The sequence below is a fragment of the Vanessa tameamea genome, chromosome 6 (genome assembly GCF_037043105.1).
Source record: "Vanessa tameamea isolate UH-Manoa-2023 chromosome 6, ilVanTame1 primary haplotype, whole genome shotgun sequence".
NCBI classification, from domain to species: Eukaryota; Metazoa; Arthropoda; class Insecta; order Lepidoptera; family Nymphalidae; genus Vanessa; species Vanessa tameamea.
In genome coordinates, this window is record NC_087314.1 from 7,943,304 (window position 1) to 7,961,389 (window position 18,086).

An 18,086-nucleotide genomic window follows, 5' to 3' on the forward strand; every position below is an offset into this window, starting at 1 on the left:
TATTTATGAATACACTTTTATGTTTGTATTAAACTAGATTATGTTTTGTTAACAAAATCAAAATAAACTATCAAATAATTCATAACGCGTGATTATAAATGTTTATTCGAATCTACGTTCTATACTGAATGTTTGTTTTATAAAGCTTATTAGATGTAGCTTTTAGAATAACTTTGACAGGCTTCGGTTGATAGTGATGTGAACACGGCCGCTCACAGAAAGTAAAGTTTGTTGTTCTCGTAACTCGACGTGCAGCGGCACTCAGGTCTCAGCAGTGTCGCTCCGCTGCGCGCCCCGACCGGCCGCCATGACGCGCTGACCCGTGTTCAACAAACTTGTGACAACTGACAACAAACTTGTGAAACATGTTGTGCTTTACCTGGAGATATGTCTTCGCCAGCACGCTGCTAGCCACGGCGCTTGCGCAGGTAATTGACAATCCTATTATCAAAACCTGCGCACTCACATAGGGATGCTGATGATCTCATTCTGTAGATATTTCTCCATATTTTCTTAAGATCGACAGGTACTCAAAACTTAATCCCCTAACATTGGGTATGTTTTTTTAAATATAGTGCTCATAGATCGTATTTAAATACGTTACCTATGTTTTATTATTCGTAAAAATAATTTTGTAATGAATAAACACCGGTTTTTAATGTTGAAAATGTCCTTGTTTTTTTTACTTTACACATAACAGTAGAGACCCAAGGTCTCGTTAATGACTAATAAATAATGTAAAGTAACTTTATATAAGTTAAATATGTTCATTACAGAAAGTAATATTGAATTGGAAGTGTAATTATGTTTTCCAATAAGGAAATGCGAAGTGAAAGCATCAAAAATTATCATGTGGTTAAAGCGTAACGTACAAATAGAATTTCATTATAGAAATGTGCGCATATTTAGTGTTTCTTCATTCATCAAAAGCACATGTGTAAATACGACAACGTAATAGCGTGTCATAACGCCGCTTAACCCAGATACGCATAACATAGGTAACGCACTACTTATATACGATGCTACACCATACTTATGTCAATGTACTAACTCTGTATTTACGCTAATCATTTTAAATTAAGAACTGTATATGAACTGGAGTAGAGTTAGATTATAGGTTTAAAAAAAGAAACAAAATGGTTTTCAAATTAAATCACATTTAATATACTTATAAGAATAAAATCCAACGAATAAAACGGTAAAGTGTTTTTAGATATTATAATATAATCCGATAAAGCATACTTCGTTCATTGAACTACCAAAAAAAAAAGTTTAATATAATTATAAATTATATTATTATCGTAGACTTACAGAGCTGGCGTTATTTAAACGCCATAGTATCAAGAACCGTCTGATTTGAATAAATTGTGTTGTAAAGCGCGTTTATTAAGGAAGAATTTAATCTTTGTTCACGCTATGTATATCTTAAATTTATACGTAATCCAAATTTAACGCGAGTAGAACCGCTAAGCTATTCGTAGTAGGATGAATACGTGTGATACGAACACAAGGACAATAACCACACATTTCTAAATGTTAATATTCTGTAGGTGGTAGTCAACTGCACAGTTGTATAAATATTCATGACTTCGAAGCATTGTTATAAAATTAAAATTGATTATGTGGAAAATTAGAAGTTTTTACATCCAACGTCATGTTGTACGCTTCTTATATTGAGCATCGTTTAAAAACAGCTAATCCCAAATCACTTAATAAGATCGATGACCAATTCTACTCATAAATTGTCACTTTATCGCAATCGAATCGAAATGTAATCGCTGCCGTTTAGTCGTTTTCCTATTTTACTAACACATAGATGCAGTTGAGGTTCCATCGAAATCTGATCGTAATGTAATCAGGAAAGTGTCACGAGTATTATAAATTAGTAGAAGTGACTCATTTTGATTTTAAACGAAAGCATATATGTACATTTGTTTAGAGCATCTTAAAATATATATATGACCTCAATATAATTGTAATTTCTGTTTCATAAAGCTCAATATATAGTTATCATACATCGTAGATAATCTGTTATTGTTTAAGACATTATAATTGTCAATTACTAATTTACAACTTCATGAAAAAATACTAAATTATGTCGTAAAACTCCTTAATAAATAAAAAATAATGTTTATATATACGTTCTCAATGTGATGCTAAACCATACATCCGATTGTGTCGAAACTTTGGTGAGCCATTTTGCGAAGATACGCCCGCAAAGGTTCCTCGCCAAAAACAAAAAATATTTCTTTCTTTGTATGTTTCTCCTTTATTTAAACCTTTATTGTAGATTATTCTACCCGTGAGAAGCCGGGACGGATAACTAATTAGTTATAAAAAACTTGAGATGGGATTATTTTGGAACCTGAAGTGACTTTTAGACAAAATATATAAACATACGATTATTTAGAATATACACTATTTGAGTAACAAAGTATTAACTTTCCATAAACTATTTTATATAGATATATTTATTCATGAAGTCACTTTCCTCCACGTTAAATATATATATTTTTTTAAATAAAATAAACTTAATTAATATGATCTAATGTATTTTTTTTGATCACGTACGCCAATAATAATTAAAATGGAATAGCGCGCCTTAGTGAGTAAATAGATCTTTACTTGTTTCACTTAAAGTATTTAAAAAATAAATCAGCTTCATGTAATCTTAGACACAATTTGTACAGCGAGTTATCGTATGGCACTAGATACTGAATTCAACTGTACCGTATAAGGCAAACAGACCAATGCCAGTGTAAGAGAGGCGTGCTGGCAAGGCTACTGGCGCCCACGCATGCCCTAATAAATAACATTTCTATCGCAAATATTTATTGTTTGAATGTTTGTATCATATGTGCCTTCTAAAAGAGGACCGTTTCATTATAATATATAAAAGGTGTATATATTATAAACAGGAGATTGTTGTAATAAGACAACGAAAAATCTCTACATTTCATTTGTCTCGGTTTTGATGATGAAAGGAGGTTACTGCATAATATCTCGATAGATTATGTCGATCCGTTTTGATGATGTATTATCGATATTCAGACAAATGATAAATTACTATCACATTCAAATCAGGAGAGTTGATCTGAATTGTTTATAGTGGTTTGCAATCTGCGTTCTATGAATCTCTAATTGAAGCTATATTCTTTCATTAAAAGCGTAATAATCGGTTATTTAGCTATCGTTTTTATTGCTTTTATAGTGTTAAGGAATGGTATGAATGGTCTGGCTTCCAAGAAAACTTAGAACATCATCTCTTGTCACATTATAGAATTTGTTATAAGCTTATTATAAAAAAAAATTATATTGGCAACGAGAATATTCCATCATTCAGTTTCAATAAATTATTTTCATCCGACGCATGCAGGTTTCCTCATGGCATTAATTTGTTTTTAAATAAATTTTATTCCTAGAATATGCCTCTGAGCTAAAATACTCGTATATATATATAATTAATTCGAAGATGATATTATTTGGTAACAATTTCCTCCAAAACAAAAGAATGACAATAACCTTCAAACCTAGTAAAACAAGCAGCTTCTTCTAAAAGGCCACACATGATGTACATAGGATATAAATACGATATTGACATAAAAATTGTTATAAACAGACTGATCAAATACCTGAGGCGACATGACTATCATTCATGGAACCAACTGTGACTCAAGTACGAGTATATTGACTCACGTCGCATTCGCAAGTTGACTGTTTTAATAATTAATCAGTTGCGTTTAACTTTTAACCATTTTATGGTCTTGAATGAAAATTAAAATACGTAGGAACATAACCTAGAGGCGTACATATATATAAGTACTTACTGTTTTAGTAAATTTAAGTGACCGATGAAAAAGTGTGACTATGAAGTTCCTTTACGGTTATTATCGATATAATCTACATTTCGAACTCTTGATAATCTTAAATTAAGTTTTATCTTGCAAAATGACGACTGAAATTCGTTTGTAACAGCTATCTTAAATAGAATATATTTGTATATTTGTAGAAATCAATCCACCATTTATACAATCATAGAACGCAAAACATTTGATCATAAACTATGTTGAGTAAATTTCGAGTTGTTATTCTTAAAATTATGGCGATTTAAAAATATTTTTAACATTGTTTAGTATAGGAATACATTGTATTGGTGTGACATCGTATTACACGGTGGCAAATGGTACAAACATGTCATACAAGTGTAGCGTGCATCGAATAACAATAAAGAATTCAAGGCGATATCGACTAACGTCATCCCAATGTGTAATTATTTTATTTGAAAAAACAACAAATACATATTTTTAAAACATTTTCGTCGAAGTAAAACTCGTTAAATATGAGTAATCGTTAAGTTTACGTTTTATATCTTTTATATTTTAAATGTATAACTAATGTTTTATAATTATGGATTTAAACTGTGACATGATATTGTAATTACAATTACCAATTAATAATTGTAATTCTATAAGAATACCTTTATTACAGGCATATATTATGAGGTTTAAGTCATATATTACAAAATTCGCAGTCGTTGTTTATATATCTTAGAAGAAGAATGGAAGAATCTTATCACTATCAGTTCATCTGCCTTTTTTATCCTTAAGGATTATCCTATAATGAAAAAAAATTTTTTTTTACCATCGGATGTACGAGCATGTCAAAAAGCAAGTTTAAAAAGGTTTAATACCAATCTAATGGATCTCATCTAATAATTATCTGTTGATGAAAGAAAATAGGTTTTTTTTCGGTATCGCATATTGAATAGTTGTTAAAATATCAATATAGTGAAAAGGCGTTATCGCTTATCGAAGGTACTTTTTTAATTACCTTTAGATCTACAAATCAAGGAAATGAAACCTTCTAAGAACAATATTTGGTATTTATCTGTTTCTCTATGTTTACAATTTTGCCATAATACAGCGAATATTCTAATGTTATGTTATAATTTATTAGGGAAATTATAAGGGAAAATCCTCATAAATCTTCTAAGATGTAATTTTACACCACACGACTACAAAATCCTAATGTGTCACGAGAAAGTTGTAGAATAAATAATGACTACATAAATCAAGACCCTTATCAGAATGTTCTAAAATACAACCTGACTCAGATCCACATTAAGGCAATTTTGTAAATTCATCGCAGAATAAAAAAATGTAAGTATTATAATAACGTGCAAATAGCGTCACTTAACTGTACATTTACTAAAACAAAAGTAAAAAATAAAGGTCAAAAACTAAAAATGAAATCCAATGGTAAAATGACCTACATGGAATTTAGTGGCTTTTAATATTTATACACAAAATATATTTAATGTATATTATTAAATATTCCTTTCTAAATTGTTATTGGTTGTACAGATTCTTCAAATTTATAACTCTTCTAATAGTTTTTAGTTCAAGTGATCGCGTAATAGATTAAGTAGTTACACCCGCGCTCACGGCCTCCACGACACCGTCCGAGGTCACTTCTTCCTTAAACATTGCAAATATTGCGTTACTTAACTTTATGTAACTGTTGCTTTTCATAATTCTTAAAGGAAATTTCAGATGCTTTACAGAAATCGTTGAACTAGACGTGTATATTTTATAGACAGGACATAGTCACCGTTATGTAATTTGTAAAACGTGTAAGATTTGGTACAAAACTTAACGAAAACATTAGGCGTGTGCACGAAACGCTCTAATTAACACCGTTCGATCGTGCTTCGATAACGATATTCGCGGAAGTACACTGGACCTTGCATGGAGCCTAAAATAACCTCTATAACATTCAAAATAAAGATTACAATTAAATAATATGATGTGTTGCAAGCAGTATGCACCTCGACCAACTTACATTAATGCGTAATATCATCCTTAACATCCATCATATACCTTTGTTTCGTAATCCAAGCTAACAAGGACAACATAATAGCGTTATCCTCATCAGTAGGGTCATCGGGTAGTTTAAACGCTCAATTATTTGCGTCTATTGTCTATAACAAAGCTATCTTTAATAGGTCTGTTTATAACAGAATAGCACAAAAACTTAATCTCCAAGTACAAACAAGTTAACTAGTGCTACTCATTATCCTAAATATTGATAGACAACGATGTTTTGATCACTCTATCTATATAAATAAGTTAATATAGGATTTCAAAGAAAACTTACATAACTTAGTTGGTGACGGGACTGGTTCTGCCAAATTAGTTTTTCAATCAATATGTATACCTATAGAAAAAAGTCTTACGCCACAGCATACCTAAAAGGCTTTGTAAAGATAAACTTATCTGATTTTAGGCGTGTCTGGAGAACATTGTTTCTCAGCCGCCACATGACAACTGGTTGTATGTCGAATTTCTCATTACAATAAAACAATTCCATGCACATTAGAGAAATATAAGTCTTTAAATATACAAAGCATTCAATTTTAAGATGGATAGATCAACCTGTTAAAATTTGTAATCTATTTAAGTAAAAATACATTTTAACACATTTTGTAACATTTTAAAAATATTTTTTATTAAAAATGATTAGCAAACCCATCAATTTCACAGAAACGATCAAAATACATTTATAAAACTGGTCAAATTACAGTTGTAAAATCTTCTATTTCTAGGTAATAGATTTTACAATTTTGTTTCAAGTTTCTAAATACTAAAAGGCAAAGTAATGATATATCATTAGTTCCACCAATCGGTCCATCTTCGCCAGATAGTCAGTAATCATCATTGACCATTTCCTACTCACCGTGGATGTATCTAACAATGGAAAATCCGTGGGAAACCACCTATTTGCACATACCGTGTGTCGTGATCATCTTTAAAATCTCATTTGTTACACGAATTTTACAAATATAAATATAAAAATGAAAAACAAAAAAAAATCGCACCTTACACATAATTTCGACAATTTACAATTATATTAATATTTTGTCAATTTACCTTTTTGTGTCATTATACAACTTTATCTTAGGTTATTTTATAATATTATTTTCAAATTTTATATTAACATATACGATGGATTTGTTAATATTAGTATTAAAATATATAAGATTGTCATTGCTTTTTCTATAAGAATAACCTTCAGAGTTAAAACATTATTCAAACACGATGTACTTCAAAATAAAACATGTTATACGATCTATTCTAAGTATATTTGTAATTTTTTGCCTTTGCTCTAAAACTGTCCTAAATTGGACAGGATGACGAAGTCATAAGAAATATCGGTGCCACCAAACCGGTCCGACCACTGCTTACGTCAAATCAGATACATACAGGGATAAAGTTATCGCTTTTCTTATGTAATATATAAGTACAACCAATTTGTTGCATCATTTCACTAAACTAACCCATTTCAAAAAACGAACACCGTAGATCGTCTATTTTTAAATATTTTGAGAAGACAATCATTGTAACGGATTGTAACGGTTATCGGAAACCTTCATCAAGAAATATTTCTATGTCAGATTAATTTAGATCACGGGATTACATTCCATGATTACCCATAACGAAACCGTCAATTTTATGAAACGGAACTATATCCAACGGTTCAACTATTCTATACTTCCCATTCGATATAAATCCGCTTTACCAAGAAAAATATATATACATATCATGTACAGCCCTTTTTCTTCTTATTGTGATTTTTAACGCATCAAAGAAGAACCGTTAGGCAAATGATAGTGAGGCTGAATGAAAGGTTGCTAATTTTATGAGACAATTACAATTCTATATGGCCTATGTAGGTTATATTGCACATTAAAAACACATTATTCAATTACATGTGTCCGTATTTAATCCCGTTAAAATGTTTTAAGCTCCGAATAAAATCTTAACAAGTAAAAAACACTGGAAATCTTAAAAAAACATAGAATATGTCTCAGATAAAAATAATAATGAAATCTAACTTATCGTTTTTGAAAATCAAAGTCAGAGTTATTTATCCATATACTGGACGCTCGTTGGTCGCCTATAGATTGCCATCGCCCAATGATCATTCGGTTTTAAGAAAAAGTTAATTGGGTTTTGATTATTTTGCATTGACGTTCCAGTGGCTGAAGTTAACTTTGGTAATTTAATATTATTGATATTGCTCAATATAACAATTCAAATAATATTCAAATACATTTTATAGTTAATACAATTTTGTTAATCTTATTATATATAGTGATCTAAATACCACAATAGCCGCCTATTGATTGTAAACGTTGCTTTGCCTTGAAAGTTTGGTATACCATTTATTTCGGTTTAATATTTATTTACATTTTGAGCTTGAACATTAACAATGGTTACTAAGTAATTAAACTTTAAATAAGTACAAACATTTGTATCTTTAAAAATACGTAACTAATATTTTGCGCCCAAATTGAATAGCATATTTTATTTACAGGAAGATATATTTTTAATTGAGAAGTTACTGTCAGTCAATCAAAGCGAACAATAAACAATGCATTTCAGATACACTATTATGCTGTAGTTATCAAATAAAATCTTCAGCTGTAGTTGTAATTCATATTTTCACTCTTCATACATAACCTTAATTAAACTTAATAATAATATAATTAGATATAATTTACACAATTGATGTAATATTAAAAATGATGTAACATTGAAACTTAGAGCCTCTTGGAATATCGCACTGTGTCAACATTTTTAATAAGTGTTCTTAACCCAAATCTTATGCCTACGGGGAATTTTTACCCACCGAAAAAAATGCACTTTCGGAGCTGAAAATTAGAAATTAGTTTTACATAACTAGTTTAAGGTCTTTAATTAACAAAATGTGTACAAAATTATTAAAAGCTCTTGCTATTTTATAATACCTGAAATAGAACTAAAAATTAGATATAAGTAATTTTATTTATAATTAACGATACAAATTTTTTGTAAATTTCTTTGACATCGTTATGTTTACGACGACGTTCTAACAATCGTAGTAACTAAAGTACGTCGAGAGCTGACCTGTATCTAAGAGGCTAGACGTCCATTGACCTCAGGCCTGCTAAGTTGGCACCCCTCACATAGGTTCTATCGATGACTTTTGTGGGTCATTACTTAGCAACTTATGCTAAATGATGATTTAAATAGATATTTTGATCCTGCTTGAGATAAATATATATATTTTTTTATGATTATGCAAGTATTTTTATACAAACTTGAATTTATAAATAGTGCATTACAATTGTTATATCAAAAATATTAAAATATGTTTATTACAAAATAAAAATGTTAATTTATAAATACTTGAATATATTATTATGCTACAAAAAAATGTAATAGGTAAAATACCGTAATGAACGGATATTACACAAATTTACATTAGCCATACAAATAAACTTATGGAAATATATTTTTCCAAGAACCGATAGCTAAGTGGAGTCTAAGTGTATCTAACTCATTTCCACGGGTATGTAAGAGCGTAATGGTTGTACTTGGCTTTGAGTAATGTTAGGGAACTATCAAGGCAGATCGTGGAGATGAGATCGTGCACGCCGGTCGCCCCTAGGGCGCGACCCTATATTATTACTTCGTGTTGGTAAACTAGCCCATACATTTTGTACTTAAAATCAAATGTTCCGCAACATACATGAAGCCGAGCCAAGATGGTTGAGCCGAGCCTAGTTGTTAGAACGCGTGCATCTTAACGAATGATGAATTTTTATGTTCTTAATTTGTGTTTATAAATCATCACGTGCTCGGCGGTGAAGGAAAACATCGTGAGGAAACCTGTCTAATTTCAATGAAATTCTGCCACATATGTGTACCAACCAAACCGCATAGGAGCAGCGTGAGGTAATAAGCTGCAAACCTCCTGTTTCTTCTCACAATGATCTCAAAAGGGAGAGGAGGCCTTAGGCCTGCAGTGAGACATTTACAGGCTGTTACTTTATACATGAAACTCCATTCATAACTAAGTATGAATTCCATATAAACCATATGTAAAGTAAATGGCCGTCGGTTCCAAAATCGACCAGGAGGACATCATTATTATTGTTGCTGATTTTATTTGTGGTTATTGGATGTAACATGCCACACGTTTATAGGAACCTTAGTGCACTATTATTCCTTCATACACATAATACGATGGGACGGCGATTCCGATACGACCCGAAAGATCAGGCCTATTGTTTAAGTTTGTATTTTTATAAATTTCATTTAATCGCTACTGAGCAGAATAAAATAGGAATTCATTGCATTCATTGCCACAAGTGCATGGAGTTAAAAAGCATGTTAATAAAAATATGATACGATAATACTACTGTTTATTTCTTTTTCCTGTTTGCTTTAGTTTATACTTTAATTTGCGTTTATCTAAATATGTCCCCGAATGGATCTAATTAATCATTCTCCAAACATTTATTAAAATTCAACATTTTGAATAGGCACTATGATTTTTTTGCGAATAAAAATTTCGGTGAACAGTATCCAGAAGAAAACAACTCTATTTATTTATTTAGATTATTATCAATGAAACCTATAATTTTGTTAACAGAACACGGAAAGCAGTGGTGATTTCACACCAGTAGTTAGTGCAACATGTAAGACTGGTGTTATGTCGATCAGGATCAACTTCAGCCAGCCGTTCAATGGAGTGACGCATGCAAGAGAATTCAGGTAATTATTTATTATCTTGGAAATATTTTATGAATTCATTCGGTATTTTTGTCCTTCCAGTTGCTGTTTTTTACAAAAACATAATATATTAATGTGAAATTGTTATGTATATACACAGAAGGTTTTGTTTCTTTGTATTATTAATATTTTATGTATAGCCGTAATAATATATTAGGTAAACGGGGTGAAGTTGTCCTTACAAATATATTTGAACATATTCCAGAAAGCCAGCTTGCATGACGCTGGGTAATGGAACCGATTCTGTAAGTTTCGACATTAACCTCATGGCTGCGCCAGGTTCACCGGATTATTGCGGAATATTCTGGAACAATGTAAGTTTTTTTCTAAATGTCCTATATGTGATTTTAAGACTAGTACAATAAATAGAGTCAATTTTTAATATAAAATAGAAGTAAATTTAAAGATAATCGGAAAATCTAAAAGTACAAGACTCCTTAAGCTCATCTAAAAAAAACAATTCTAAAAATAAAAACCAAATCTCAAAGTTAAACGAAAAATATAAATAAGTATATAGATATTTAAAAATATAGTATATATACAATACAATTTTGGTTTTTTATTAATAATTAAATGACGCTGAAAGAAAGCCATTGGTTCGTTCATTTTACACTTGATTGAAGGGAAAACTTTTTGGACTATTTTGATGTTTATTCACGTTTCTATCTCATTAAATCAATTTGAAAAGGACATAATTGATCTCTATTCCATTATTGTAACAACGGTAAGCAAACTATCTTGATTCGAAAGATCCGAAAGAAAATAATAAAATGAGTATAAAATGTCAATTGAGATCGTTTTATTGAGCTCAATTAAAGTTAAACCAATCTGAAAACCAAAACTAAATTATTTATCTGTTAAAGATTGACAATGATAATGTTGTAATATCAATTTGTCCTCAGCGCACAGACGAACGATCTTTGCCTCTGGCTGTTCGCGTGCACCGAACACTCGAGCTTGCAGACGACAAGTTCTATGTCATCACGTGTGGCAAGGCCGGATTCAGAAACGCGAGGTCAGGGCGTGGATTCAATAGTTTACGCTTGATTGCATATATATTCTGTACACTATTATGTATAACAGAGACTATAAATTCTTAACATAACAATGTAAAGTTTGTTACCGACAGAGGTAAAACTTGAAGTATGTTTAAATGAAATTCCAACACGAAAACAAGTTAAACGAAACATTTAGTGTTTCATTCTTACCATATTGTAAGTACTCGAAATACTTCTTCTTTTGGAGTTTTAATACATTTTTATGAAATATCATCTGTTAAATCTTGGCTCAGGTGAAAGTTTAAAAATGTAGATGTTTTACTAAGATTCTTAATCCGTATGTTATTGAAATGAATTGCGCTATTGAAGCGTCAATAGTACCTACAATAGTTTAAAGGCCGTCGATCGATGTAAAAAAGACGCAGGATCGATCCTGACCCCTTGGGCTATAGTCGTCCCCACCCCTAACACAAGCTCTAAGCTTAATTGGAGATGTAAATAGGAATATTAATAATTCCTTATAATGGGACATTTACTATTCTTTTAAAAAAAGGGGGAAGGACAAACAGACAAATTTACCATCTGAGAAATATTTGATACACTAGTTAAATTAGAAGAATTATATAGATTTATAGAATTAGCTTTAGTCAATGTTGTAGTACCAGTTAAAATAGATTGTCGATAATACAAGTTTGGACCATAAATATATTTACAAAGACAATAACTATTAGTCAAGGTAATATTAGTTGTATTTGAACATTTTCCAAATTACATATTTGTTAAAGGTTATTTCTTCAAATCACTTGCATCTTTTTATGTACATAGAAGTAAGAAATGTTACTTTTAATTAAAACATATTTTCATATAATTTTACACAGAAACGAAACATCTCTGGTATCGTTACGAATGTTGAATTCCGAAGGACGGAAGGTGTTAAACGCTGCCTTTGGAATGCCTTATACTCTCCGCGCAGAAATAACCAAGTCTGATGGTAATTATAACTGACGCATGTTTATACTGAGCTAATTTTTTACATTTAAATTATGAATATTTTTACTTCTACTTCCAGGTGCTCATGGAATACGTATGAGGAATTGCTTCGCTTTTAATATGCGCAACAATACAGTGTATCTGTTGGATAAACGAGGGTGCGTTATTTTCGTAATAATTACTCGTAAGAACTAAACTAAAAAAGTAGCCTATGCCATTCCCCTGGACTCAAACAATTTCCATACTAAATTTCACCTTAATTGCTTTAGTGGCTTAAGCGTAAAGAGGTAACAGACAGAATTACTTGCGCATTCATAATATTAGTATATATAAATAAAGTAAAAAGTGACAAAGAAAATCCATTGCGCTTCTAGAGGGAAGCACGAATTATTAGTTCAAGATTTTATATGTATTTTCTCGTCTTATTTCTATTGAATATTCTCAAATAATGCATTATTGAATAAAAATTTTCAGATGTCCTTTAAAAGAACAATCAGTGACGGTAAAAATGGAAAATGGCGCCGTGGAATTAGCAATAGCATCCATGTTTCGTTTCTCAGACTCGTCGCAAGTCAACTTTCAATGTGACATCGGTATTTGTAAAGGTATGTTTTTATCTTTATTGATTGTATCTTACCTTGGTATCAAAGTTTTTCAAATTCCTCAGATTATGTTAGCACTTTAACTGATCAGTATTTATTTTTATGTATTTGTGGTAAAAGCTGGAAGAATCAACCATTTGTTAGATGAAAATCCAAATTTAAAATGAAGTAACAATGATTTGTTTTAACACCTACATACCGATAATTTTACTATTGATCCATTATCGTGGAAAGTTATGGAAAGTTATATCTTTTAGGCAGCTGTCAAGCCACAGATTGTACGACCGACGGACGGACAGAGCCGGCGGATGAGGAAGGGTCCGTCACCACCTCGACTGGGATATTCGTGCTTGATCCCAACGACAGTGCCGGTAAATATCCAGGCTAATTGTTTGTATATTACATTTACAACCTAGATTTAATGTTCCAAAATCCTACACATAAAACCTCAAACAGTCATTTTTTATTTTAATACTTAATGACGCTCGACACTTTATCAGAACATACGATAAACAACAATTACAAATGTAACATTCTTCGTCGTGTAATTAAGAGTTTGTTTTCCTTAAGTATTGCGAAGGTCAAATGCTTGAAGCTTATGTATTCGCCAGGAATTTGCGCTAACAAGTAAAATTTATATTACAAAATCAGCACACCATAGAATACATACATTGTAATCTACGAAGTATTATTACCAAATTGTATCTAAAAAAATATATAAATATATTTGAATATTTAATTATTTAACATCTATGTAAAATTGTAGTTGCAGCTTTGGCATGCTCAGAGAGCGGTATCCGGCCGCTTTGGCTCCTATACTTAGCGATCGCACTAGGAGTCATGTTCCTCGTGATGTTGCTCATCAATTGCTTCCTTTGCACTGCCATGACTTGTTCCTGTGCAAGGACTGATGTGAGTAAAACCTTGGCGAGACAAATTGGCTTTCTCATTAAGATTTTTTTTATTTAAATTCAAGTAATTGGTATTCTTTAAAGACCCAGAATGCCGTTTAAATTACTTGTGTTTATTTAAATTGTTGTGTGAAATTTGCACTTGTATTAATTAACACTTATAATTTCATGTTCGGCGATTTATTCATCTGTGATTAAAATTTTTGATAATAGTCAATATTATTACTAACTTGTATGTTCCGTATTCCCACACCGATATTCTGTGCATTAATCCAGCTACTTTGATACGTTTATATGTACTTTGACAATGTTATTAAGGAAATTATATTTTCCAATTCTAAATAGATCTCATCATTGGCTTTATATTGGCCTTAATGTATGAGGTGTGGGTTAACGGTAACACCTCGTTCATGTACTCACAGGTGATAGAGAAGGATCCATCTGTGGTGGAAGACTATGACCCTTATCGCAGCTGGCACGGCAGTCAGTACGGCAGCAGGTACCCATCCTCCACTATACACTCTGCAAGGTAACTTTCCTTGTTAGAATCATTTAATGTTTGATTGATATAACATGATTATTTCTTTACTAATTTTATTTATTTGTCATAACATTCGTTTGAATAATTAGCACTGCTTTTATATTATATATAAATACCAAAATATTGCAACAATTTACAGCGAAGACGAAAACAATCTCAATCTCAATCTCTATTATATAGTTTGAAATAAAACCCATTTATTCTTAATTTGGTATACAAATTATCATAGAATTATAGCATGGAATAATATTGAATGTATTTGAATTTTATTTCAGATCAGTATCGGACAACAGCGATCATTACGCCATAGTTCAGTCGAGGCCGGGGAGTCGTCACTCCGGCATGCATCGAAATAGGCATTGATTAATCCCGGTAAGACTCACTTAAAAAATAATGGAATGAAATAACTTTGCAATACTGATTTTCTTATTTACAGCTATTTATCGAATAAGTAATTATTTCGCCTCTTAATTTCATTCATAAACGTACAGTTCCTAAGGACAAGTGAGTGTCCCACTTCTCGGCATTAACCTTTTCTTGTGTTAAATGGGTTAGACTTATCTACCGCTTATCTATCGCTCTTCTAACGCAAGGATGGAAAGTGGTAGAATCGTATCCATTACATCAGGTTTTCTCACAATTTTTTCGCTTACCTTTGAGCACTCACATCTTTGCTCCACTCTCTTGATTCACATGTACTTGTTTTCGAAGACTATTTATTTCAGAATGTCATTGAGAATACTAATTGATAGAGATGTGAACTATAGATAATTATGCGAACATCGTTGAAATGGTAATTGACAATCCGAACACAAAGCGAACAGGGAATTCTAGTAACGTACAAATGTACCCACAATATGATGTATCGTGTACGTTTTATGAATCTGTGACGAAAAAATGGAAAATGATATAATCAAATGACGTGAATGCAGAGTATTTAAAATCATTGAAAATAATATAAATGTGTGGTCAATACAAATCTTACAATAAACATGATCATCTTTTTTTCAGATTGATCGAATTACTTGGTGACGCTTCATATTCAAAATCGTATCAATGTGAAAGAACGTGATATAACGAGTAATGTATATAGTACTTTAACATAATTGTACACATCGCTGAGTATACCTAATAGTAGATAATATAAGGACTACCCATAAACGCCAAGATGTGTTTCGATTTATATTTTAGGATTAAAGTTATTTTTGGATATTTCTTAAAATTCAAATATTCAATCAAATGTTTTATTAATAAAACAGATTATATCTTAAAATGATATCCTAATGATAGCGTATCTCGTGCCATTTTATATGTCCATATGTATCAAAGTCGATTTTGAATCTGATGTAGATTTGAATTGAATTAAGTGAGAATTTTATTGTTTTATTTTCAATTCCTAGATTTTTTAATGTAATATAGTATGTTGGGCTAACACCGGTTTTTCAGAATATTAGTTATTCTTGCTTGCTATTTACTTAACTTAATAATTCGGTCGATCATCGACAACATTTTGAAATCTACAACATTTCAATGCCAAGGAACAATAATGACTGCCTAACGTACGGAAGAATGTTGAGAATCTTAATTATATTACATAGTTAGTCATAGTTTATCATTGGCCTTGAGTTTTTAAATGTAAATCTTCCTCCGGCTTCTGTACTTTCCGTAGTACATTACATACCATTCATAATTTCAATCAATAACCGTAGATGATATTCATATAATCCGCAAATTAATAAATCCATTCCAAATAGATGTACAGGAAAAACTATCCGGGCTTACCCCAACATACTGTTCTCGAAGATTGCAACGAATTGATGCCGTAGTTTAAGAAATTCGTAAATACGAGTAGAGCAATGACGAATTAATACGTAGATATTTTTAATACAATATATTATTATTAATGAAATGGCTCTTTCATTTGCAAGAATATATTAAGAAAAAAATTATATAGATCTATATTCGCTCAACAATGCTTTGGAGCAAATTATTTACAAATTACTTAAGAGGGTATGTTATAAATTGAATGTACATTTAAAGTTCGTGTTTGTTTGGAAGAACACAATGTTATGGAGATGAATTTAGACCATATTCATAAAAGATAAAAAGAGAAATAAAATTTATGTATAAGAAGTTAAATTATTAAAAGAATAAAAATACGTGTATGATGTTCATTAGTTGGAGTGGTACTTTCTGAGTCATAATAAATGATTACTTACATGGATATTTTAAACAAAAGAGCGCTAACACTTAAGAACATGGCAGTTTTTTTTTGTCAGACGCGATTTCATTTAGTTCTAATATAACTATCATGCCCAAATAATTTTACTACAATATTTATAATTTTAAAAATTAAACTCTTAAGCTACTTGGTTAAGGTCGTGTAATGTCAGAAAGCGATTTACAACGTTGTCTATGACAATTTAAAATATACCTACACGTATTAAAAAAAATATATATATAACATTTCACCATTGAGATATGAAGATGATTTTTTACCAGAATAGTACCTACTACTGGTATAGAAAAAAATAATTAACTGCCAATTTGGTGCTATGAAAATAATTTCTCTGTATAAATAAATATAAATGTAATTTATTTATAAGATATCAGATATCATATTCGTCAGATGTACCTATTAACGCACAATTTTAGCTTATACATTAATTGTATCTATCAAGTATCAATGAATGTAAGAAGACACCCTAATTTTAAATTATATAAAACAGGGCACAATTCGTGCATATATTGTAAGACACATCAATACTGTGAATTTAGGTTATATAATTAACAGTATTAACTTTTAAATATTTTTGTTGAACGGACGCATAGGAGCATCTCATTATTATTACATATATATTAGCAGCATTGAATCGATTAAAAATGTGACATATTACTCCTTTAAAGTTAAGATAATTATAAATTTTCAATAATTATACTCAACTTTCAATCACTATCAATACACGTCACGTAAAAAAATTATATATCATACGTATATTAAAATATTTAATGTAACAATCAATTTTTACCTACTGCCTTCTTGTTAAATTGATCCGTCCATAGTTTATGTAAATGTATAATATTATGTTATAGATATCTTTAGATAGATAAACTAAGTAAATGTGAAATAAACAAATTTTAACAAAATCTTAGTATTTCTAAACATACTTCCTTGAAATCCACAGATTTGATTGCTTATGTAATGTAGAGATGTATTAGATGAACAGAATAAACCCCTTAGCCTATAAAACAGTCTACAGCTATCTAATTATAATCAATCTTACTTACAATCTCGTTTTTTCTTCTTGACATAGAAACTGATTTATTAATATTTAATTTTGGTATCTTTTTAAAGTAAGCATATTGCATGGTTTTCAGCCGATGTCTATAGGCGTTGGTAACCATTTAATATCAGTTTGCACATT

General features: G+C 30.6%; 2 protein-coding genes across 4 annotated transcripts in view; one reads left to right on the plus strand and one right to left on the minus strand.

Annotated features, from left to right (window-relative positions):
- Nucleotides 1-18,086, minus strand: part of LOC113393218 (peptidyl-prolyl cis-trans isomerase G-like) — a 149,292-nt gene that overhangs the window by 118,855 nt on the left and 12,351 nt on the right. The gene's annotated exons all lie outside the window — the stretch shown is intronic.
- Nucleotides 220-16,591, plus strand: LOC113393602 (uncharacterized). Of its 3 annotated transcripts, none has more exons than XM_026630580.2 (12): nucleotides 220-428; nucleotides 10,480-10,601; nucleotides 10,825-10,933; nucleotides 11,522-11,634; nucleotides 12,496-12,608; nucleotides 12,687-12,765; nucleotides 13,082-13,212; nucleotides 13,467-13,580; nucleotides 13,976-14,121; nucleotides 14,543-14,649; nucleotides 14,937-15,033; nucleotides 15,673-16,591. In XM_026630580.2, the coding sequence occupies exons 1-11, from the start codon at nucleotides 366-368 to the stop codon at nucleotides 15,022-15,024; spliced, it is 1,185 nt and encodes a 394-aa protein (XP_026486365.1). In that variant the 5' UTR covers nucleotides 220-365; the 3' UTR covers nucleotides 15,025-15,033; nucleotides 15,673-16,591. The 3 variants fall into 3 exon arrangements, with proteins under 3 accessions (XP_026486365.1, XP_026486366.1, XP_026486367.1); XM_026630581.2 differs by having other exon boundaries at nucleotides 14,543-14,619; XM_026630582.2 differs by lacking the exon at nucleotides 14,543-14,649.